The sequence below is a fragment of the Hemitrygon akajei genome, chromosome 2, assembly GCF_048418815.1.
Source record: "Hemitrygon akajei chromosome 2, sHemAka1.3, whole genome shotgun sequence".
In the NCBI taxonomy this organism is placed as follows: Eukaryota; Metazoa; Chordata; class Chondrichthyes; order Myliobatiformes; family Dasyatidae; genus Hemitrygon; species Hemitrygon akajei.
In genome coordinates this window covers 143,214,183-143,238,344 of record NC_133125.1, presented here as the reverse complement: position 1 = coordinate 143,238,344, position 24,162 = coordinate 143,214,183, and the positions used below count along the sequence as shown (strand labels likewise).

Here is a 24,162-nt window from a genome sequence, read left to right as displayed (position 1 = left end):
CAGATGTTAAAGGACCTCAGTCTCCTCAGGAAATAGAGACGGCTCTGGCCCTTCTCAATCAAGTGATACTGATTGTTATTCACATTTTAAGACTAATATCCTTCAGGAAAGAGATGAAACAAAATGTAGCATTATGTTTGAAGGATGTACTGGGTTTGTAATTAGTGGAATTCCGCAGGGATCTGCGCTGAGACCTCTGCTGTTTGTAATGTATATAAAGGACCTGGATGAAAATGTAGATGGGTGGCTTAGTAAATCTGCAGATAGTACCAAGATTGGTGGAGTAGTGGCTAGTGTAGAAGACTGGCAAATAGCAGATTGGGTTTAATCCTGGTAAATGTGAGGTGTTGCAGCTTGGTAGGACAAATGCAAGGAGACAATACACTGTTAAGGACAAGGTACTTAACAGTGCTTCACGCACAACAAACTGGAGGAACTCAGCAGGTCGGGTGGCATCCGTGGAAATGAGCAGTCAACGTTTCGGGCCCAGACCCTTCGTCAGGACTGAAGAGGGAGGGGGCATGGGCCCTATAAAGAAGGTGGGGGGAGGGTGGGAAGGAGAAGGCTGGTGGGTGTCAGGTTAAAAACCAATCAGAGGAATGATCAAGGGGTGGGGGAGGGGATAGGCAGGAATGTAAGGTGAAAGCACTGTGTAGTGGAAGAAGGCAGAATCATGAGAGAGGTGATAGGCAGCTGGAGGAGGAGGCAGAGTGAAACTGGGATGCAGTAAGGGAGAGGGAGGGAATTACCGGAAGTTGTAAAATTCAATGTTCATGCCAAGGGACTGGAGGCTACCCAGATGGTATATGAGATGTTGCTCCTCCAACCCGAGTTTGGCTTCATCATGGCAGTAGAGGAGGCCATGTATGGACATATCCGAATGGGAATGTGAAACAGAGTTGAAGTGGGTGGCAACTGGGAGATACTGTCTGTTGTGGTGGACAAAGCAGAGGTGCTCGATGAAGCGGTCCCTCAATCTGCGTCGGGTCTCACCGATGTAGAGGAGGCTGCACCAGGAGCACCGGATGCACTAGAGGACTCCAACAGACTCACAAGTGAAGTGTTTCCTCACCTGGGAGGACTGTTTGGGGTCCTGAAGGGAGGATGTGTAGGGACAGGTGTAGACTTAACAGTGCTGCTGAGTAGACAGATCTTGGGATCCAAGTTCATAGCTCCTTGAAAGTGGCTATGGAGATCGAAAAGATAGTTAAGAAGGCTCATGGAATGCTTACTTTTATTAGTCGAGGCATTGAGTTCAAGTCAGGAGGTTATGTTGCAATTTTATAGAACTCTGGTTAGGCCACATCTGGAATATTGCGTACAGTTCTGGTCACCCCACTATAGGAAGGATGTTGAAGCTTTGGAGATGGTGCAGAAGAGGTTAACCAGGATGCTGCTTGGTTTAGAGGGTACGTGTTATCACAAAGGGCTAGATAAACTTAGGTTGTTTACTCTGGAGCGTCAGAGACCGAGCAGAAATCTAATAGAGGTTTACAAGATTTCAGAGAGGCACAGATAGAGTGGACAGAGAGCAGCTGTTTCCCGGGGTTGAAATGTCTAAATACCAGAAGGCATGCATTGAAGGTGAGAGGGGGAAGGTTCAAGAGCGATGTGAAGGGTAATTTTTTTTTACTCAGAGAATGGTGGATGCCTGGAATTCGCTGCCTTGTATGGTGACAGAGGAAAACTTCAGACTTTTGGATAGGCACATGGATATAAGGAAGATGGAGGGATATGGACGTGGTGTGGATAGGAGGGATTAGTGTTTGTGCGTGATTTTGATTTGCTTTTTAGCTGGTTCAGTACCACATTGTGGGCTGAATGATCAGTTCCTGTGCTGTACTCTTCTATGTTCTATGAATTCCCTCCGGAATGTAAATGCAGGATTAAACCTCATTTATTAATTAGTTTACACAAGAGCTTTGACCTCTCCAACATCCCTGTTACTATCTCTGGATCATTTTTATTCTGAATGTTATTGTTTCTGAGCCTTCAGTTCTTTACTCCGTTTTCATGTGCCTCCCTTCCATGCAGTTATGGAAAGGAACAGCTGTTTCAAAAGTGGGCTTATTGTTAGCCCATGAAATTTCCAGTGCGTTCTGACTCAACGAGCCGCACCATCCAGCAACCCACCCTATTTAACCACAGCCTATTCTCAGGACAATTTACAATGACCAATTAACCTGCTAATCCATACATTTTTGGAATGTCGAAGGAAACCGGAGCACCCAGAGGAAACCTAATTTCCCTCGGGATCAATAAAGTAAGTCTGTCTGTCATGGGAAGGACGTAGGAACTTTTTACAGAGGGCGTCAGAATTGAAGTCTGAACTCCGATGCCCTGAGCTGTAATGGCATTGTGCTAATCGCTACACTACTGTGGTTCCCTGGTAGTTTATTGCCACATACTTATCTACCTCAAATTCACTGACAAGACAGGTGAAAAAACTGCACCATGGTTACTGTACATTTTTAGTTATACAAGCAGTCCCCAGGTTACAAACGAGTTCTGTTCCTGAGTCCGTTTTTAAGTCGGATTTGTACTTAAGTTGGAACAGGTACATCCGGTATTATTTAGCGTCAGTTAGTCAAACGTTTGTCTTGGTATACAGTATATATTTTACCTTTCTACGCATATAAAACACTTAAGAAACCTATGTATTTCAATAATTTAACCACTGCGTTGCTTAGTAATAATTGTAGCTTTCATCAGGCAGGGCCTTTCACATGCTCCATTATTTTCACTTTATCCTTTACCTGTATCCTTTAAAAGTTGTTCCGATCGTTGACCGACTGTAGTCTAAAGCTTTTCCAATGACCGATGGCGTTTCACCTCTTTCCAGTCGCTTTATTATTTCCACTTTATTTTCAATCGCAATCATTTTCCGTCAATGGTACAGAAAACTGCGTATTTTATGTTCTCTCGCTGAGCAGCAGTGAACCGTCTGATTGGCCTATCAGAGTTCTCTTTAGGAAATATTTAAGAAATTTAAGAAATATTTAAGCCAAATACAAAGTTACACACTCAACACAGTGTTAACAGCAACGACTTAAAATGGCAGACGGCATCGTAATCTGACTTAAAATGGCGGACGGCGTTCTCCTCCCTCCGTTCGTAAGTACGAATTGTCCTAAGTCGGATGTTCGTAACTTGGGGACGGCCTGTATTACAACTACTTGTAACAATACCACCCATTTGACAAACTATCCAGGTCCTTCAATAGGAATGCCATCAGATAACATTTAACGCTAAGCCATATATAAGAAAAGGTGAGCAAAACTTGGGTCAGAAGTTTCAGTCTTATTGAGCTCCAGGAAATACGGGAGGTAGAGGTTTGGGGTGGAAATTCCAAAACTTTGGACCAGTTAGCAGATTCGAACTTGTTAGAATATATACCCGCGCTCCTTCAGGTAGAAACTGTTTTAAATTTTTCATTGTGTTCAGATGCTTCCACGATTCCTACTTCTTAATCTCCTCAAAGTTCAAAGTGAAGTTTATTATTAGAGTACATACATAACACCACATATAACCCTGAGATTCCTTTCCTGTGGGCATACTTAGCAAATCTATAGAACGGTATCTGTAAACATCAGGAATTGTAAACTGTAAACAAACTGTGCAAATACAGATATAAGCAAATAGCAATAAATAACAAGATAAAAGAGTCCTTAAATGAATGTAGTTATCCCTTTATTTTCAAGAGCCAGATGGTTGAGGGGTAGTAACTGTTCTTGAACCTGGTGGTGTGAGTGCCGAGGCACTTGTATCTTCTACCTGATGACATCAGCGAGTAAACAGCATGGCCTGGGTGGAAGGATCTTTGATGATGGATGCTACTTTTCTATGGCAATGTTTCATGTAGACATGAAGGGAGGGTTTTACCCATGATGTACTGGGCCAAATCCACCAACTTTTGCAGGATTTACCTCCCAAAGGCATTGGTGTTCCCATGCCAGGCAGCTAGCCAGCACTTTCCACCACACATCTATAGAAGTTTGCAAAGGTTTTTTTTATGTTGTGCCAAATTTCTGCAGACTCCTGAGGAAGTAGAGGAGCTGATTTGCTTTCTTCGCAATTATATTTATATGACGGGTCCAGGACAGGCTCCTCCAGGTCTAACCCAGCAAAATTCTAAGCTCCTCCCAATATGATTTCTTTAGACCATTGATTTTAATTGATCCGTATTTGGTGTCTCTTCCTTCAGCTACCTGGGTGCTAAGCTCTGGAATTCCTTCGCTTAACCCAGCCTTTCTCAACCATTTTGCCCCGAAGGAACCCTTCAAATAATTTTCAGGTCTTGGGAAACCCCTGCATAAATATTACTATATCAACAGCTCATGGTACGTTAGTGTGATCAGTAAGTTGCAGATATAATAATCTGAAAATAATTGTCAATGCTTTTTGAGAAGAGGATGAATTTTTAGCCAACCTTTCTTGAAAAAAAAACAGGTAGTTAAGCTTAACTTACCATTTTTGAAATTAATCTCTTTCCTTCCCTTTCATAAATTTTAAAAGCTCATAAGGCAAACATAATAAATTTATGTTAAATAATTGGCTTAAGCCAAAATGGGATTTAATTTTTTTTAAAGGTAGGCTCTGTAGATTTAATTTAAATAAAGGATGTAAATTAATTTAAATTAATGCTGTTTACAATATGAAAATTTATTGACAATGTTGAATAGAAAATTACTTAAAACCATACACCAAGGCAATATGAATAAAAATATAGCCTAAGACACAATTTTATACAAGACTTTGGAAAAACATTTTCTTACTAAGTGACATAATCAGGCTCAAATATAGGCCTAGCATGTGAAACCTGAGCTTGTAGTTTGCCACAGACTAGGCACAGTGGAATAGGATAACTTGGATCACCAGTCCATGTAAAACACATTGATAAGCAGCTTTCATTGGAAAGCCAGACTTATTTTGTGTCTGTTGCTCCACTAGTGCAGTGAAATGACTCAGAAGATTGTAATTCTTCATCATTAACTTCATCAGAATTGTCCACAGGCCTAGGGCTAAGATCATTTTCTTCCATCTCACACCTCCTCTTCAAAAATCACCACATTGGAACATCTTTAGAATGAAAATGTCTCTCCAATTTTCTACTACACCAGCAGTTTGCTTGCTCGTATAAGTCAGTTGGCAGCGCGTATAGGAAGTAGGAGGTAATTTGGGAGGGAAAGATTGGCATCACAGCCCAATTTGGGTGAGTCCATTCAATGCTCAGAAAATGCACTATATGCTCATCAGCCTACTGTACCCCACTCCGTGCAATTCAGCCTCACGAATTATCAACAGCCTCCCCTATCTTGTGTCAATAACTGAGAAAAGACTCAATCAAATAAACATGGTCCTACTGGACAGAGAGACCTCTAACGAGATTGCTAATAGGGCAGCTCAATCACTACCCACCATCACCTGTTGCACAAAGTTCAAAAAACGAAGTTTATTTTTAATATCACAATCTTTCGGGGAATCCCTAGTGACCTCTCACTTAGGGTTCTGTGGAACTCCTTGTTGAGAAACACTAGTTTAACCTCTCCAGCTCTCTCATCGTGGAACTAACCTTTGTTCAAGATTTGCTTGTGTACCCAAATATTGTCCCCTTGTGGCTCGTGTTATGTGATGCTTGATTGCAGCACAGCTGGACACCATTATGTAGAAATTATTATATACAAGCATGACATTGTTATTGCACACAATACTTACTCAGAACCTGAGCCCTTAAAAATCTGATATAAAGAAAAATAGCTGTTTGGTAGATTCCTACCTCTTCTTCTTGCTGATGATCATGTCCATGGTCTGCAGTAACCGCCTCTCCAGTGCAAGAATGTCACTATCAGTTACATTCCTCAAGGGCAAAATAAAACACAGCCAAAGGCACATGTTAATATCTAATTAAATTGAACGGTCAGGGTAATTAGGTTTTGGCAACATACTCATATAGGACAAGAACACATGAACATTGCTCAAACCACACCAAGTTGTCTAAAACAGAAAGTTAGGTATTATATTAATGAAGAAAAATGGCTTATATGAAGAATTTCAACAGTGCATTTAATCACAAAACCATACAGAAAACTGAAGGCCATTCATCCTACACTGCCTCTTTGAAACAGCTCCACGTTCCAGCTACTTACTTTTTTAAATTTAGAGATACAGTCTTCTCACTTCTAGCAAATTGAGGTATTCCTACAATCTTTAATGGTTCTCTGGTTCCACCATCTTGCAGCATCACAACTCACTGTACTCTCCACCAGACCATTTGGCCGCTCTACTTTAAATCTGTATTGTTATCATCACATCAAATTAACTATACGTCCCATATTATGATTAAAGTTATTAATTCAAACAACGCAATACCTCTTAGGCTATTTTCCCCTCATTACATTTCTCATCTGATGAGACATTAAATGAACTTACATTTTCCCAAGAGTAAAAGATACCAGATCACTACTTCAGGAGAAAAACAAGTTATCTACAAGTTCCTGAATAATATGCACAACATGTGCAAAACCATTTTAATTAGACAGTATTGGCCTCTATCAAACCACTGTGGAAGTGGGCTGTGCACATATGGACAGTTCTTCATTGACACAGGATGTCCCAAAGTGAATGGTACAATAAGATCAAATTTTTACCTTTCTTCACTCTATGTGTAAAACTAATTATGTAATATTTCATTTTTTCTACGGGTTATGATGACAAGAGCAGGGCTATGGTGGCAGGGACCCAATCAAAGCCAGATGGTGCTGAAATACCCAGCGTTACTGTAACATTTCCTACCCAGTAAGGTCCATTACACCTGGTCATGATTTTTTCATTTGGGTTCCTTTCACAGAGGTAAGTTTATGGAAGGAACATTCTCTCAACAAGTAGTGAGAATGGGCTCAGGGATGTGTTCTTCGCCTACTTCTCTACTCTCTCATCTCCTATGACTGTGTGGCTAGGTACAGCTCAAATGCCATCTATAAATTTGCTGATGATACAACCATTGTTGGTAGAATCTCAGGTGGAGACGGGAGGGTGTACAGGAGCAATATATACCAATTAGTTGAGTGGTGTTGCAGCAGCAACCTTGCACTCAATGTCAGTAAGACCAAGGGGATGATTGTGGATTTCAGGAAGGGCAAGATGAGGGGACATGAACCAATTCTCATAGAGTGATCAGAAATGGAAAGAGGGAGCAATTTCAAGTTCCTGAGTGTCGAGATTTCTGAGGAACTAACTTGGTCTCAACATATAGATGCACTTATAAATAAGGGAAGACAGTGGCTATATTTCATTTGGAGTTTGAGGAGATTTGATTTCTCACCTACACACTCAAAAGCTTCTACAGATGTACCATGGAGAGCATTCTGACAGGCTGTATCACTGTCTGGTATGGGGGAAGGGCTACTGCACAGGACTGAAAGTTGTTAGCTTAGTCAGTTCCATCCTGGGCATTAGTCTCCATAGTATCCAAGACAACTTCAAGGAGTGGTGCCTCAGAAAGCTGGCATCCATTTTTAAAGACCCTTTAGTGTGGAGGATCAGAGGGATCTTGGGGTCCGAGTCCTTAGGACGCTCAAAGCAGCTGCGCAGGTTGACTGTGTGGTTAAGAATGCATATGGTGTATTGGCCTTCATCAATCATGGAATTGAATTTAGGAGCCGAGAGGTAATGTTGCAGCTATATAGGACCCTGGTCAGACCCCACTTGGAGTACTGTGCTCAGTTCTGGTTGCCTCACAACAGGAAGGATGTGGATACCATAGAAAGGATGCAGAGAAGATTTACAAGGATGTTGCCTGGATTGGGGAGCTTGCCTTATGAAAACAGGTTGAGTGAACTCAGCCTTTTCTCCTTGGAGCGACGGAGGATGAGAGGTGACCTGATAGAGGTGTACAAGATAATGAGAGGCATTGATCGTGTGGGTAGTCAGAGGCTTTTTCCCAGGGCAGAAATGGCTGCCACAAGAGGGCACAGGTTTAAGGTGCTGGGGAGTAGGAGATGTCAGGGGTAAATTTTTTACGAATAGAGTGGTGAGTGCGTGGAATGGGCTGCCGGCAACGGTGGTGGAGGCAGATACGACAGGGTCTTTTAAGAAGCTTTTAGATAGGTACATGGAGCTTAGAAAAAGAGGGCTATGGGTAAACCTAGTAATTTCTAAGGTAGGGATATGTTTGGCCCAGCTTTGTGGGCCGAAGGGCCTATATTGTGCTGTAGGTTTTCAATGTTTCCATGCTTCTACCACCATCACCCAGGGCATTCTGTCTTCTCATTGTTACCATCAGGTAGGAGGTACAGAAGCCTGAAGGCACACACTCAGCGATTCAGGGACAGCTTTTTCCCCTCTGCCATCCGATTCCTAAATGGACATTGAGCCATGAACACTACCTCATTACTTATTTTATATTATTTTTGTTTTTGCACTATTTTAATTTAATATTTAATATACATATATACTTACTGTAATTTACTTATTCATTTTTTTATATTATCACATATTGCACTGACCTGCTGCCACTAAGTTAACAAATTTCATGACATATGCCAGTGATATCAAACTCGATTTTGATTCTGAATTCAGAGAGATGCTGGGACTTGATTCAGTAAGAGATGAAGGAGGGTGGGCATATAGGTGGCACTTGTTGGGTATGAATAACTCTAAAGTACCAATGGAAGCATTGAGGGTATCATGAAGCCTTGGAAGAAATAATTGTTGGTATTCTCACCTCAGAAAGTAAGACATGTAGGTGTATGGGCAATTAACAGCACCAAAACCTGATAACAATGCCATCAGTGTGACACCAATAACACCAACTCGGCTGATCAATTGCTCGATTGATAGAATTCCTGATGGAGAGAAGTGAAACAAATCAAACATTGATTGTTTAAAATGAAAGATGTTTAAAATTTCTACCTCAACATACTGATCAATTTCTAATCTTTTACTGTACACATTTTACAACTAGCCCAACTAAACAAAGTAAATGCCTAAGTGTCTATTAAAGTATGTCAGAATAGTTTTAAAAAATGTAGTTAAAGTTCTGTTAAAGTTTAAAGATCAATTTGTGCAGTTCTTTTTTATTACTCTTAATGGAAGACTATGTTGTATTGAAGCTATAATCTTGCTTTGTATTTACATTCACAGTTTACCTGCTCGAGTGAGCAGTCTCAGCTGTGACACTTTTCAGGTCTGTCCCGGGGCCTCATAGCTGGAACCCTGCTGCCTCTTACCCACCACTTTAAGGCAGAATTGATTCCGAAAATGTGTTTTGTACGTGTCAGAGAAGATGACATTATATTTTATGTTAAAACATGAAAATAATCCCATTTTATAGCAATGTGTCTCCAATCTACACCTTGACCATTTAACTTTTCACCTGGCATCTGCAAGAATTTGTACACAATTGTAAATCAACATATTGTGCCCACAACAGCCTTTCTAACTGTAACTTGATGGGGAACATAACCCATGACACATGTGCATACACCCTTGTCTATTCTGTAGCACTCTGGAAACATGACAACCTTGAGATGCTTGCTAATGAATGAGGTATCTAGCCAGCAGTAACTAGGTAGCTCTTTAGCTGAAAACAACAGAGTAGCAATACTAAGAATGGATGGTCTCACTTAATGTCACTCTGCACTGCTTAAAGCCTATGTATGCCTTAAAAAGGGGAAGTACTTTCTGCCAGAGCTGTCGTCAGGCATTCTGTGACTGAAACTGCCCTGAGGGACATTCAGCAGAGCTGAAAAGGAGGCAGTGGAAAGAAGACGTTCAGTGTCTACATGAGGCCAGTTGTTGACTGGACAGTCCAAAGATATCAGCAGAAACAGCTCTCAGTACTACAGGCACAATTTATGTTCCAGGACTCAAATGAGTACATGAATCTTCTGAAGCCATTTCACAATAACACTGTAACTCAGCCACTACTCGATCCACCACAACCCCAATAATTAAGCTGCCCTAACGCGACTCACACCCAACAGATGTCTCATAAAAAGATTGCATTTTCCACCCTTAATGTCTGTGACACAACTTGGTAACTCAAGGAAGGAAAAGGTCTTTAACGTAAGAGAACAAAGAGTTCATGCATCTCAGCATTCATCAGACAGAGACATTTCTAACTCAGACATGTCTACAGGATGAAGGAGGGTCACATCCCAATGCTGTACGGGAAACGGCCCCAACAAAACAAATATCAATCGGCTTCCTAGAGCTCCAATTAATGACACAGTGAAAGTAAAGTGAAAGCTTTCAATCTTGGTTATGATGTGGGAAACTAAGTGATGACAGAAGTGAATAGTGACATTCGATGTAGGTCAAGATGAATCAACACAACTATAAAAAGTCTCAACAACAAGATGCTAGCACGATAAAGCATGGCCACAGAACCACTGATGACTATCGCTAATCAACAGCACCATCATTTGGGGCACATTCTGTACCCAGAAGTAGCTTGGGTCATCAAAAGAAATGCAGTAGATGATCCCGCCTTTACAAAGATTGGCAGCTGCATGTCCATCATCTACCACAAATGGAGAGATTCCATCCAGACTCAAACACTTACAGCATGGAAGAAAGCCACAAGATCTCTCCTGCCTACATTAGTTCACTGTAAGTACCAGCTACCCACTCGCTTGCTCGTTGAAAAACCCATTATCCTTACTTTCTCATCTCCTGCTTTTATCCATTATTCCTTCTTCAAAAATTTTCAACATCAATTTTAAATTCCATATGGAATCAGCTTTCTCTATCTCACAAGGTTCAACATTCCAGATTCCAACAAATGAAGAGACTTTTCATCTTCTCTCTTAGACATTGCCAATGATGTCTGACCCTTTTCATCAACTGGGGTACAGCTTTTGTCCATGATAACTTTTCATCAGGTTTGTAAGCTAGTCAACAATCTTGAATCAAATATTTTAAGTATTAGAATGCTGTTAGGTCATACATTCTATACAAAATTTCTTGAGCTTTGAATGAGAAAAAACAAGTCTGATAAGGGAAACCAAAGTGACAGATTTACAATGCCCCTGTGTGGCTAGGCATAGCTCAAATACCATCTATAAATTTGCTGACGATACAACCATTGTTGGTAGAATCTCAGGTAGTGATGAGAGGGCATATAGGAGTGAGATATGCCAACTAGTGGAGTGGTGCCACAGCAACAACCTGGCCCTCACCATCAGTGGAACGAAAGAGCTGATTGTGGACTTCAGGAAGGGTAAGACAAAGGAACACATTTCAATCCTCATAGAGGGATCAGAAGTGGAGAGAGTGAGTAGTGTCAAGTTCCCAGGTGTCAAGATCTCTGAGGATCTAACCTGGTCCCAACATATTGATGTAGTCATAAAGAAAGCAAGACAGCGGCTATACTTTAGTAGGAGTTTGAAGAGATTTGGCATGTCAACAAATACATTCTAAAACCTTTATAGTTGTACTGTGGAGAGCATACTGACAGGCTGCATCACTGCCTGATATGGGGGGGGGGGTGGGTGGGGGGGGAGAGCTACTGCACAGGATCGAAAGAAGCTGCAGAGGGTCATAAATCTAGTCAGCTCTATCTTGGGTACTAGTCTACAAAGTACCCAGAACATCTTCAGGGAGCGGTGTCTCAGAAAGGCAGCATCCATTATTAAGGACCTCCAGCACCCAGGGCATGCCCTTTTCACACTGTTACCATCAAGTAAGAGGTACAGAAGCCTGAAGGCACACAGTCAACAATTCAGGAACAGCTTCTTTCCCTCTGCCATCTGATTCCTAAATGGACATTGAACCCTTGGACACTACCTCACTATTTAATATACAGTTCTTCTGGTTTTTGCACTTAAAAAAAAATCTATTCAATATATGTATACTGTAATTTTTTATTATTATCATTTTTATTTTATTTATTTTTTTCTCTTCTATATGATGTATTGCATTGAGCTGTTGCTGCTAAGTTAACAAATCTCACGTCACATACATAACCTGATACAATAATAAACCTGATTCTGGTTCTGATTCTGATTGAGTTGTGAGCCATAAAAACAGTGCAGAGCCTGGAATTTGCCAAGTTTCTCTGACAGTTATGCATGAAGCTGCCACCATACATCCCTCAGATTTAACCAAGTTTGGGGATCCTAAATGCAGAAGATGTGACTTGTTGGCCAAACTCTGCTAGCAATTAACTGGAAGTGCACTGCTACTGAAGTCCCCCACATTCATGCTGATGAATCTACTCTTGGATCCTCTCAATTCAAGGTGATGTTATGGCTGTGAGGAACAAAGAGCAAAATTAGGCAATTGTGTTTTAACATCTCTGTTTGTCGTAATGTTATTAATAATTTTAATTTTTTTGAATACTTTTGTATTCTTAATGTTTAATAAGTTAGAAAATGTTTTAATCTTAAGAGATTTTGAATGCTTCAGAATGACAGGGACATTAGGATTAAAATACCATGAAAGCTTTAATGCATGTTAAAATGGGGAGGGGTTTGGCATCTATCAGCAGTTTTATAATTGGTTCTTAGGCATGGGTTGTTACGATTCAGCCACTTTACATTGCTGAGGGATTCACTAATTGGGTCCTGCACACTCGCTCACAAATTCTTCCTCAGGGAACTGCATAAAGTACATTTTGAAGATCTGCATCTCATGCGGGTGAGTGCAGTTTGACAGGCTGTACACAGCAAATCTGGACCACCACAACAGATCTAAATCCCTGTGGAGTGTTTACTTTATTAGGCTGAGCTATGAGGTGCCATTCAATGCCTGGAGATGTAGACAATCACAGAATGTAACTCTGCATGAATATAACAGCTGTGATAAGGTACACCTCTCATCAGTATGTTACCTGAAAAAATCTGTGCATTAACTCACCCTCTTCAAGAGGTTAGAGTGGACTCACCATGTTTTGGATTTAAGATAGGAAATGGATCTCCGAGCTTCCAGAAAAAGTACATGAATGCCAACCAAACGACCCATGCAAACAGCAATCTTTTTCGCTGCACTGAAGAAAATAAGATGGTTACCGCCACTGAGTCACAGAGTGAAGCAGTACAGAACCTATTTGGCTCAAAAAGTTCAACAACTTCAGTCACCATGTTCTTTCCCAAGAGCACTGCAACATTCCAAGACCCCTGAGAATGAACTTGCTTATTGTGCATTCCAGATCATAATCTAGGATAAAACATTTTCTCATCTCCCTTCAATCCTTTTGCCAATAACCCTAAATTTGTGTAATCAACTATCCTCTCACTGGAAGTGGATGTTCCACTCAGTCAATAATACCAAGACCTTTCATGTTTCCATTAAACCTCTTCTTATCCTTCACTATTCTAAGCAGAATAATCCAGTTTCTTCAGACTCCCACTATATGTGGTTAATATGGATCAATACTTCACTGCATTCAGATTTATTAATACTGTTCCATTACCACGTTCCAAAAATTGACCCCTAAGCCTTTCCTACATTGTCATGGATACATATGAGAGGTTTATAAAAGGACCTAATCCAACCTACCCAGTTGTCAAAATTGATCCAAAAGGACAATTGATTAATGAATTGATTTTTTTAAACAAGGGATATTAGCGATGATCTACTACCCTTATTAAGTCACACCAAGTGGTGTTCACCTTCAATTCTCATTCCTATTGATGCATGCTAGCTTTCAGCCCATCCATGCATTTTAAAATCCTCTTCCTTGTCATCAAATCCTGATATGGCCTCACCCTTTCCTTTCTCCCATCCCACAAAATTTCAAGATCTCTGAGCTTCTCCAATTTTGGTCAGTTCATATTTTAATTAGTCCACCACCGGCAGGGATGTTTTCAGCTGCCAAGGTCTGTGCACTGGAATTCCCTACCTAAGCATCACCACCTTTCACTCTTTTAAGATATTTGTTAAAGTCGCTGTCTTCGACAAATCTCTGGCACTACCCTATTATCTCCAACTTGTAAATTTGCATAGCATAAATAAGATCTTTTTGAACACCAACACCTTTCAATTTTCCCATTTTATCAAAATACTCTGCAGTTTGTTTAACTGTAGTGTATGATCACACATGTTCCCACATTACATCTACAATGCTGATTTTTAAAAATCAAAAGCAAACATTTGAATGAAATACTTTGGCTTCTTTACTTTCATATTTACATTACAACATTCTTGAGAGAAAATTATACTTCAACCTTCTGCTAAAAAATGCCGTTCATTCTGTATTTGTGCAGAGTGTAGTGTGATCAGGAAGTATGGCCGCAATTACTTACAAAGTCGAATGTTGCTGACCACAAAATAGCCGATGTAGAAAGGGACGATAAAGATAAGTGCCACTAATATGACGTACAAATTCAACTTCCAATGAAAGTACCTTGAGCTGGAACAAAGTAAACCAAAAATCAGACTAGCTTCATTAAAATTTCTGCTATGCCAAAATGTTGGACATCGGCAGATTCATTAAATTGTTCAATCTTGTGTCGCTTATGCTTTTCCATATTTAAAATTTAAGCTCCTGATTCTCCAGAACGTAATTATGTATCCAAATGGACCCAATGGCTCCAGCTGCTCAAAATTTAAACCAATGTAATGAGACCAACGTATCAAACAGGAATATTTTGCTACACTGTACTCCAGAATACATGTCCCTCTAAACCAGGAGTTCCCAACCTTTTTCGTGCCATGGACCCCGACCATTAACTGAGAAGTCCATGGACCACAGGTTGGGACCCCTGCCCTAAACCTTCCCATCGTGTATCTGTACAAATGTGTGTGTTTTTTAAAAAAAATATTGTAATTTACCGACATCTACCACTTCCTCTGGGAACTCATTCCATATACCCACCATCCTCTGTGTGGAAAAACTTCTAAACCTTTCACCTTCAAGCTATGCCCTCCAGGTTTAGACTCCTTTACCTTGGGAAAAGGACTGTAACTATTCACTTTACTGATGCCATTTTATAGTAATAAACATGAATTAAATCTAAACAGGCACAGTGCTGCTCCAAATTCAGCACCAAGTAAGTATGCATCAGCCACAATATTCCCTTGAGTATTACCATACAATTTCATTGAAATATTGGTATAAGAACATAAGAATTAGGAACAGGAACGAACAACTGTTATTGTTTTACCACACAATTAAATCATGACTGATGCATTTTAACCTTAGCATATCTTGTCTTCACCATCCCATAACTATTTGAATCCCTGAATATCTAAAAATCTCTTGGCCTCTGTTTTAAATATTCTCAATAACTGATCTTTCACGGCTCTCTTGAGCAGAGAACTTGACTACTCCATTAAGAAATTTCTTCCCATCTCAGTTGTGAAGAGCCAACTCTGCACTGTGAGAATCTAACCCACTGGTTCTACACAGCTCTGGAGCAACACAATGCTAGAGGTTAGTAGATTTTTTGATATTCAGGGACTCAAAGGTTATGGGGTTAGTCAAGGAAGGTGATGCCAAAGCAATGGCCAGCACTGCAATACTTACAGATTACTATTTCCTGAGCCCATAGAGGATGAGCAAAGGGATCTTGAGGTCCAAGTTTAAAGTCCCCTGAAAGTGGCTACATAGGTTGATAGAGTGATTAAGAAAGCTTTGAATGCTTGCCTTTAGTAGTCGGGGTATTGAGTTCAAGTCAGGAAGTTATATTGCAGCTTTATAAAACTCTAGTTAGGTTGCATCTGGGGTATTTCATATATCTCTGGTCACCCCATTATAGGAAGGATGTTGAGGCTTTGGGAGAGTGCAGAGAGGTTTACCAACGTATTGCCTGATTAGAGGGCATGTGCTATAATGAGAGGTTGGACAAACATGGGTTGTTTTCTGTAGAGTGGCAGAAGATGAGGGGAGATCTGATAGAGATTTGTAAGATTATGACAGACGTAGAGGGAGTAGACACACAGTATATTTTTCCAGGGTTCAAATGTCTAATACCAGACAGCATGCATTTAAGGTGCGAGGGGTAATTTCGAAGCAAATTATTATTTAATTATTTTTACACAGAGAGTGGTGAGTGCCTGGAATGTGCTACTTGGGGTGATGGTGGAGGGACTTTTTAAGAGATGTTTAAATAGGCACATGAATGTGAGGGAAATGGAAGGATATGAACATTGTGTAGGCATTTCGCTGGCCACTTGATTGCTAAGTTATTTGGTGTGGCACAACATTGTGGGCTAAAGCTCCAAACAGCTACACTGTTCTATGTTCACAATTGCAGCAAGAATCTCACAATACTACAGTGACTGCATATACAAAGTTGATGTCTGAAATCCAGTTAGCTCAGATTGTGGACTTCCTATCAATCAGCAAGCTCACACACAATACACAGATAACAATCTAGTACATGTCACAATAAACTGAAAGTGTGACACACACATACAAATATAAATAATTCTGCCAAATTGTTCAAACAAATGAGGTGTACTCCCTGGTGTCTTGGGTTATATTATCGTCTAACCAACACAAGTAAAAACAGATTTTATGGTCATCATCTCTTTGTAGTTCAAGGACCTGCTACAGAGGCTACCTTCTCTACTGTTAACATTACCACAGTGACCACAGTTCAAAAGTACTTCACTGAGATTGTGATGATACAACAGAAATACAAGCTTGCATTTCTTTCAATCAGTATTGCTAAAAACTGATTATTTGATCACCTTTGTCCCCCTTCACCTATAGCTCAGCGAGTTCCTGCCATGATACTTTTTGTTGCCTCCATCTCCTAGTCCACTTCTGTGGCAAGGATTCCCCTCCCACACCTGACCTTTTCTCCCATCTCCAACATACCTCCTCTCCCCAGACATCCCACTTTGGATCTCTGCCTGCTCTGTATCTTTTCAATTCTAATTGCCAACGAGGCATCAACCATCTCAACTTCAGCACTCATCTCTCCTCTTTGAACTTTACCCCCTCTGAATCCCCCTCTGTCAAGTCAAGTCACTTTTATTGTCATTTCGACCATAACTGCTGGTACAGTACATAGTAAAAATGAGACAACGTTTTTCAGGACTATGGGGTTACATGACACATTACAGAAACTAGACTGAACTACACAAAAAAAAGAGGAAAAAAAACCCCAAAAAAAAACCACAACAACTACACTAGACTACAGACCTACCCAGGACTGCACAGAGTGCACAAAAGAGTGCAGGTATTACAATAAATAATAAACAGGACAATAAGGCAGTAAGGTATCAGGCCAGGCTCTGGGTATTGAGGAGTCTGATAGCTTGGGGGAAAAAACTGTTACATAGCAGACACAAGGAAATCTGCAGATGCTGGAAATTCAAACAACACACACAAACTGCTGGTGGAACACAGCAGGCCAGGCAGCATCTATAAGGAGAAGCACTGTCGACGATTTGGGCCGAGACCCTTCGTCAGGACTAACTGAAAGGAAAGATAGTAAGAGATTTGAAAGTAATGGGGGGAGGAGGAGATGTGAAATGATAGGAGAAGACTGGAGGGGGTGGGATGAAGCTAAGAGCTGGAAAGGTGATTGGTGAAAGTGATACAGAGCTGGAGAAGGGAAAGGATCAGGGGACGGGAGGCCTCGGGAGAAAGAAAGGGGGGAGGAAGCACCAGAGGGAGATGGAGAACAGGCAAACAACTAAATAAGTCAGGGATGGGGTAAGAAGGGGAGGAGGGGCATTAACGGAAGTTAGAGAAGTTAATGTTCATGCCATCAGGTTGGAGGCTACCCAGCCGGTATATAAGGTGTTGTTTCTCCAACCTGAGTGTGGCTTCATCTTGACAGTAGAGGAGGCCATGGATAGACATATCAGAATGGGAATGGGACATGGAATTAAAATGTGTGGCCACTGGGAGATCCTGCTTTCTCTGGCGAACCGAGCGTAGGTATTCAGTGAAATGGTCTCCCAGTCTGTGTTGGGTCTCACCAATATATAAAAGGCCACGCCGGGAGCACCGGACGCAGTATACCACACCAGCCGACTCACAGGTGAAGTGTCGCCTCACCTGGAAGGACTGTCTGGGGCCCTGAATGGTGGTGAGGGAGGAAGTGTAAGGGCAGGTGTAGCACTTGTTCTGCTTACAAGGATAAGTGCCAGGAGGGAGATCAGTGGGAAGGGATGGGGGGGGGGGGGGACGAGTGGACAAGGGAGTCGCGTAGGGAGCGATCCCTGCAGAAAGCAGAAAGGGGGGGGGGGGGGAGAGGGAAAGATGTGCTTGGTAGTGGGATCCCGTTGGAGGTGGCGAAAGTTATGGAGAATTATACATTGGACCTGGAGGCTGGTGGGGTGGTAGGTTGGCTTACAAGGATAATTGCCAGGAGGGAGATCACGCTTACAAGGATAAGTGCCAGGAGGGATATTCTGATATGTCTAAAGATGAAGCCACACTCTGGTTGGAGGAACAACACCTTATATACCGGCTGGGTAGCCTCCACCCTGATGGCATGAACATTGACTTCTCTAACTTCCGTTAATGCCCCTCCTCCCCTTCTTACCCCATCCCTGACATATTTAGTTGTTTGCCTGTTCTCCATCTCCCTCTGGTGCTCCCCCCCACTTTCTTTCTTCCGAGGCCTCCCGTCCCATGATCCTTTCCCTTCTCCAGCTCGGTATCACTTTCGCCAATCACCTTTCCAGTGCTTAGCTTCATCCCACCCCCTCCGGTCTTCTATCATTTCGCATTTCCCCCTCCCCCCACTACTTTCAAATCTCTTACTATCTTTCCTTTCAGTTAGTCCTGACGAAGGGTCTCGGCCCAAAACGTTGGCAGTGCTTCTCCTTACAGATGCTGCCTGGCCTGCTGTGTTCCACCAGCACTTTGTGTGAACTGTTACATAGTCTGGTTGTGAGAGCCCAAATGCTTCAGTGCTTTTTCCCAGATGGCAGGAAGGAGAAGAGTTTGTATGAGGGGTGCATGGGGTCCTTCATAATGCTGTCTGCTTTGCGGATGCAGCGTGTAGTGTAAATGTCCGTGATGGCTGGAAGAGAGACCCCGATAATCTTCTCAGCTGACCTCACTATCCACTGCAGGGTCTTGCTATCCAAGATGGTGCAATTTTCGAACCAAGCAGTGATGCAGCTGCTCAGGATGCTCTCAATATAACCCCTGTAGAACGTGATGAGGATGGGGGGGTGGGAGATGGACTTTCCTCGGCCTTCACAGAAAGTAGAGACACTGCTGGGCTTTCTTTGCAATGGAGCTGGTGTTGAGGGACCAGGTGAGATTCTCTGCCAGGTGAACACCAAGAAATTTGGTGCTCTTAACGATCTCTACCGAGGAGCCGTCAATGTTCAGCTCGGAGTGGTCGCTCCGTGCCCTCCTGAAGTCAACAACCATCTCTTTTGTTTTCTTCACATTCAGAGACAGGTTGTTGGCTCTGCACCAGTCTGTTAGCCGCTGCTCCTCCTCTCCGTAAGCTGACTCGTTGTTCTTGCTGATGAGACCCACCACGGTCGTGTCATCGGCGAACCTGATGATGTGGTTTGAGCTGTGTGTTGCAGCACAATCGTGGGTCAGCAGAGTGAACAACAGTGGACTGAACACAGATCCCTGGGGGGGGGGGGGGGGCCCGCGTGCTCAGTGTGATGGTGTTGGAGATGCTGCTCCTGATCCTGACTGACTGAGGTCTCCCAGTCAGGAAGTCTAGGATCCAGTTACAGAGGGAGGTGTTCAGGCCCAGTAGGCTCAGCTTTCCAATCAGTTTCTGAGGGATGATTGTGTTGAATGCTGAACTGAATTCTATGAACAGCATCCGAACATATGTGTCTTTTTTGTCCAGTTGGGTTAAGGCCAGGTGGAGGGTGATGGCAACAGCATCATCTATTGAGCGGTTGGGATGGTACGCAAACTGCAGGGGGTCCAGTGAGGGGGTCAGCAGGGTCTTGATATGCCTCATGACGAGCCTCTCGAAGCACTTCATGATGATGGATGCGAGTGCAATGGGACGGTAGTCATTGAGGCAGGACACTGAAGACCTCTTTGGCACGGGGACGATGGTGGCGGCCTTGAATTACGTTGGAACGATGGCGCTGCTCAGTGAGACATCTGCACATCCTTTGAGCACTCTACCAGGAATGTTGTCTGGTCCAGCAGCCTTCCGTGGGTTGACCCTGCACAGGGTTCTTCTCACATTGGCCACGGTGAGCCACAGCACCTGGTCATTTGTAGGAGGGGTGGACTTCCTCACCGCCACGTCATTTTCTGCCTCAAAACAGGCGTAGAAGTTATTCAACCCATCTGGGAGGGAGGCATCACCTACACAGTCAGATAATGTTGTCCTGTAGTTGATGTCCTGGATGCCCTTCCACATGCGCCGTGTGTCACTGCAGTCCTGGAAGTGGCTGTGGTTTCGCTGGGCGTGTGCACGCTTTGCCTCTCTGATGGCTCGGGACAGTTTGGCCCTTGCTGTTGTTAGGGCTGCCTTGTCGCCTGCTCTGAAGGCGGAGTCGTGGGTCCTCAGCAGCACACACACCTCCACGGTCATCCATGGCTTCTGGTTAGTGCGTATAGTGATGGTCTTGGACAGGGTAACATCATCAATGCACTTGCTGATGTAGCTGGTTACTGATGCTGTGTACTCCTCTAAGTTGGTAGAGTCGCCATCAGTTGCAGCCTCCCTGAACATTTGCCAGTCAGTCCTCTATACTCTCTCCGCCCCAACCCCAACCTCACCATCAAACCTACGGATAAAGAAGGTGGAGTTGTCGTCTGATGGACGGACCTCTACCTTGGTGAGGTCAGGCAGCAACTCTAACTTACCTCTTCAAAAGGACCCCACTCAGGACCACCAGGACATTGTTTCTGGAACCATCAATAACTTCATCAACTTGGGAGATCTCCCACTCACTACCACCAACCTCAGTTCCCTTACCTCACACTGCTTGTTTCTACCTCCTATTCAAGATCCACAAACCTGACTGCCCAGGTAAGCCCATTGTTTCTGCCTGCTCCTGCTCCACTGAACTTGTGTGAGCATATCTTGATTCCATCTTATCCCACTTGGTTCAGTCCCTTCCCACCTACATCTGCGACACTTCACATGCTCTCAATCTTTTCAACAACTTTTAATTCCCTGGTCCTGATCACCTCATTTTCACCATGGATGTCCAGTCCTTGTACACTATTACTCCCCCATCAAAAAGACCTTAAAGCTCTCTGCTTCTTTCTCGGCAGCAGACCCAACCAGTTTCCCTCCACCACCATAGTCCCATGTCTGGTGGAACTGGTCCTCAAACTCAACCACTTCTCTTTTGGCTCCTCCCACTTTCTTCAAACTCAAAGTGTAGCAATGAGCATCCACACTGTCCCCAACTATGCCTGCCTTTTTGCTGGCTATATGGAACAAGCCTTCCCTGGTAATGCACCCCAGCTCCTTCTGCGCTGCACTGACCACTGTATTAGTGTTGCTTCATGCACTCATGCTGAGATTTCAACAACTTTTTCTCCAATTTCCACCCCGCCCTTATATTCACTTGGTCCATTTCTAACCACACTCTTCCCTTTCTCAATCTCTCTGGCCCCATCTCTGGAGACAAAGTGTATACTGATATCATATAAACCTACCGACTCCCATAGCTATCCTGACTACACCTCCTCCTACCCTGTGTCCTGTGAAAATGCCATTCCCTTTTCTCACTTCCTCCGTCTTCACCACGCACGTCTGTTCCCAGGATGAGGCTTTGCTTTTCAGGACATCAGAGATGCCCTCCTTCTTCAAAAAAAGTGTTTCCCTTCCTCCACCACTGATGCTGCCCTCACCCACATCTCCTTCATTTCTCGGACATCCCTCCTCACCCCATCTTTCTGCTGCCTTAGTGATAGAATTCCTCTTGTCCTCACCTGCACCCCATAAATTCTGCATCTGGCACATCATTCTCTGCAACCTTCACCATCTTCAACAGGACGCTATCACCAAATACATCTTTACCTCTCCCCCACACTTCGCTTTCCACAGGAATTGCTCTATCCATGATTCCCTTGTCCATTCAACCATCCTGAGTAATCTCCCTGCTGGCACTTAGCTCTGTAAGCAGAAAAAGTGCTTCACTTGTCCACTCACCTCAATTCAGGGCCCCAAACCATCCTTTATGTGAGGCAACACTGCACCTGCAAATCTATTGGGGTCATCTACTTTAGTTTAAGTTCAATTGCCAATAAATCAGTGAGTAAGACTTGCAGTATTCCACATTAACAATATTCAATAGGGTCTTGCAATCACAAGAAAAGTGACTAAGATGATCACTCGCTGTGAGAATGTGCACCGACAGCTCTCTGATGCAGTTAAGTCCAGCTCCTACAGTTTGTCCACCAATGAGCAACTCGCTGATGGGACCTGTAGTACATTAAGTTCGTAATGACCAGCAGAGTCTTGCGATCATAAAAAAAATACATTTAAAATCGACAGTAACACCTCCAATTGACCCCGTAGAATCTGCTGCAATTAAACATGTCACCAGTTGTATCTGGTGTTCCCAATGTATTGGTGAGACCTGACATAGATTGGGGGACTGCTTTGTCGAGCGCCTTCACTCCATCCACAAAAAGCAGGATTTCCTTGAGGCCAACCATTTTAATTGCAATCGCCATTCCAATTTCAACAAGTTGATCCATGGCCTCCTCTACTGCCATGATGAAGCCATACTCAGGTTGGAAGAATAAGACCTCATATTCTATCTGGGTAGCCTCCAACCTGAAGGCATGAATATCGATTTCTCCAACTTTCAATAAATTTATCCTCTCTCCCCCTTCCTTCTTGTTCAATTCCCTACTTTGGCTCCCTCTTTACATCCTCCCCTCTCCTCATCGGCCTATCACCTCCCCCGGTGCCCCTCCTCTTTCCCCCCATAATCTATTATCCTCTCCTATCAGATGGCTTCTTCTCTAGCCTTTTACCTTTCCACCTATCACCTTCCAGCTTCTACTCTTTCCCCTCCCTCCAGCTTCTTCTCCCTTCCAGCGCTGATGAAGAATCTTGGTCTGAAACACCGACTGCCTATTCTTCTCCATTGATGTTGTCTGACTTGCTGAGTTTCTCCAGCATTATGTGTTTGTTGCTCTGGAATTTCCAGCATCTGCAGAATCTCTTGTGTTATCCGATTATTCCCTTGTTGCTGTTTGTGGAAGCTTGATGCATCTAAATGGATTGCAACACTGTTTATATTATGACACTAATTCCAGAGTGTCTCAGGTTACAAAAGACCTGACTTACAGAGTCTATCTTTCCACTATTTCTTCCAGACTCTACTCTCAGGTATAGTACTCAAATCTCTTCCCCAGGAAACAATGCCAGGATCGTTCAATGGTTCTTCAAACTCTCCTCAGGGAAGGTCAGACATTATGAACGACAACCTACCCCTCATTAGTGCACACTTTTATTAAACTATCTATCATTTAATCATGGTCAAAGTTGGTCATGGCTTAAATCAACCCCTGTCTCGGGTAGAACTTGGACCCACTGCAATTTGCCCTTCACCACATAGGCTCTTCACACGACTTTAGATGACCTGGACCTAAGCCTATGTCAGGATGCTGTTCATCTGACTGTAGCTGAGGATTTAACACCATCATTCCTACAGTGCTGATGAAAAGCTACCGAACCCGGGTCTCCGTACCTCCCTCTGCAATTGGATCCTCAGCTTCCTAACCCGAAGATCTCAATCTGAGCAGATGGGTAATAACATCTCCTTGCTGACAATCAACACTGGTGCACTTCAGGGATGTGTGCTTAGTCCACTGCTCTACTCTCTCTACACCAATGGCTATGTGGCAAGGCTCAAATGCCATCTATAAATTATTGATATACCAGTTAGTTGAGTGGTGCCTTGCACTCAATGTAAGACCAAAATGCTGACTGTGAACTTCGGAAAGGCTAAGATGAGGGAACATGAACCAATTCTCATGGAGGGATCAGAAGTGGAAAGTGAGCAGTTTCAAGGTCCTGGGTGTCAATATCTCTGAGGATCTAACCTGGTCCCAACATATTGATGCAGCTAAAAGAAGGTAAGACAGTGGCTATATTTCATTAGGAGTTTGAGAAGAATTTGTCACCTAAAACACTTGAAAACTTCTATAAAATGTACTGTGGAGAGCATTTTGACAGGCTGCAGCACTGTATTTTTTTTGGGGGGGAAGGGTGCTACTGCATAGAATCGAAAGAAGCTACAGAAAATTGTAAATTTAATCAGCTCCATCATGGGTACTAGCCTCTG

The 24,162-nt window shown here is 42.9% G+C and overlaps 1 protein-coding gene across 2 annotated transcripts in view; it reads right to left on the bottom strand.

Moving 5' to 3' along the window:
• Positions 1–24,162, bottom strand: part of LOC140716222 (Golgi pH regulator) — a 63,305-nt gene that overhangs the window by 31,669 nt on the left and 7,474 nt on the right. For both annotated transcript variants that reach the window (XM_073028846.1, XM_073028848.1), the window contains exons 4-7: positions 14,247–14,353; positions 12,887–12,988; positions 8,723–8,843; positions 5,777–5,857 (exon numbers count right to left, since the gene is read on the bottom strand). In XM_073028846.1, coding sequence (XP_072884947.1) covers positions 5,777–5,857; positions 8,723–8,843; positions 12,887–12,988; positions 14,247–14,353 — 411 coding nt within the window. The remainder of the gene's footprint in view (positions 1–5,776; positions 5,858–8,722; positions 8,844–12,886; positions 12,989–14,246; positions 14,354–24,162) is intronic.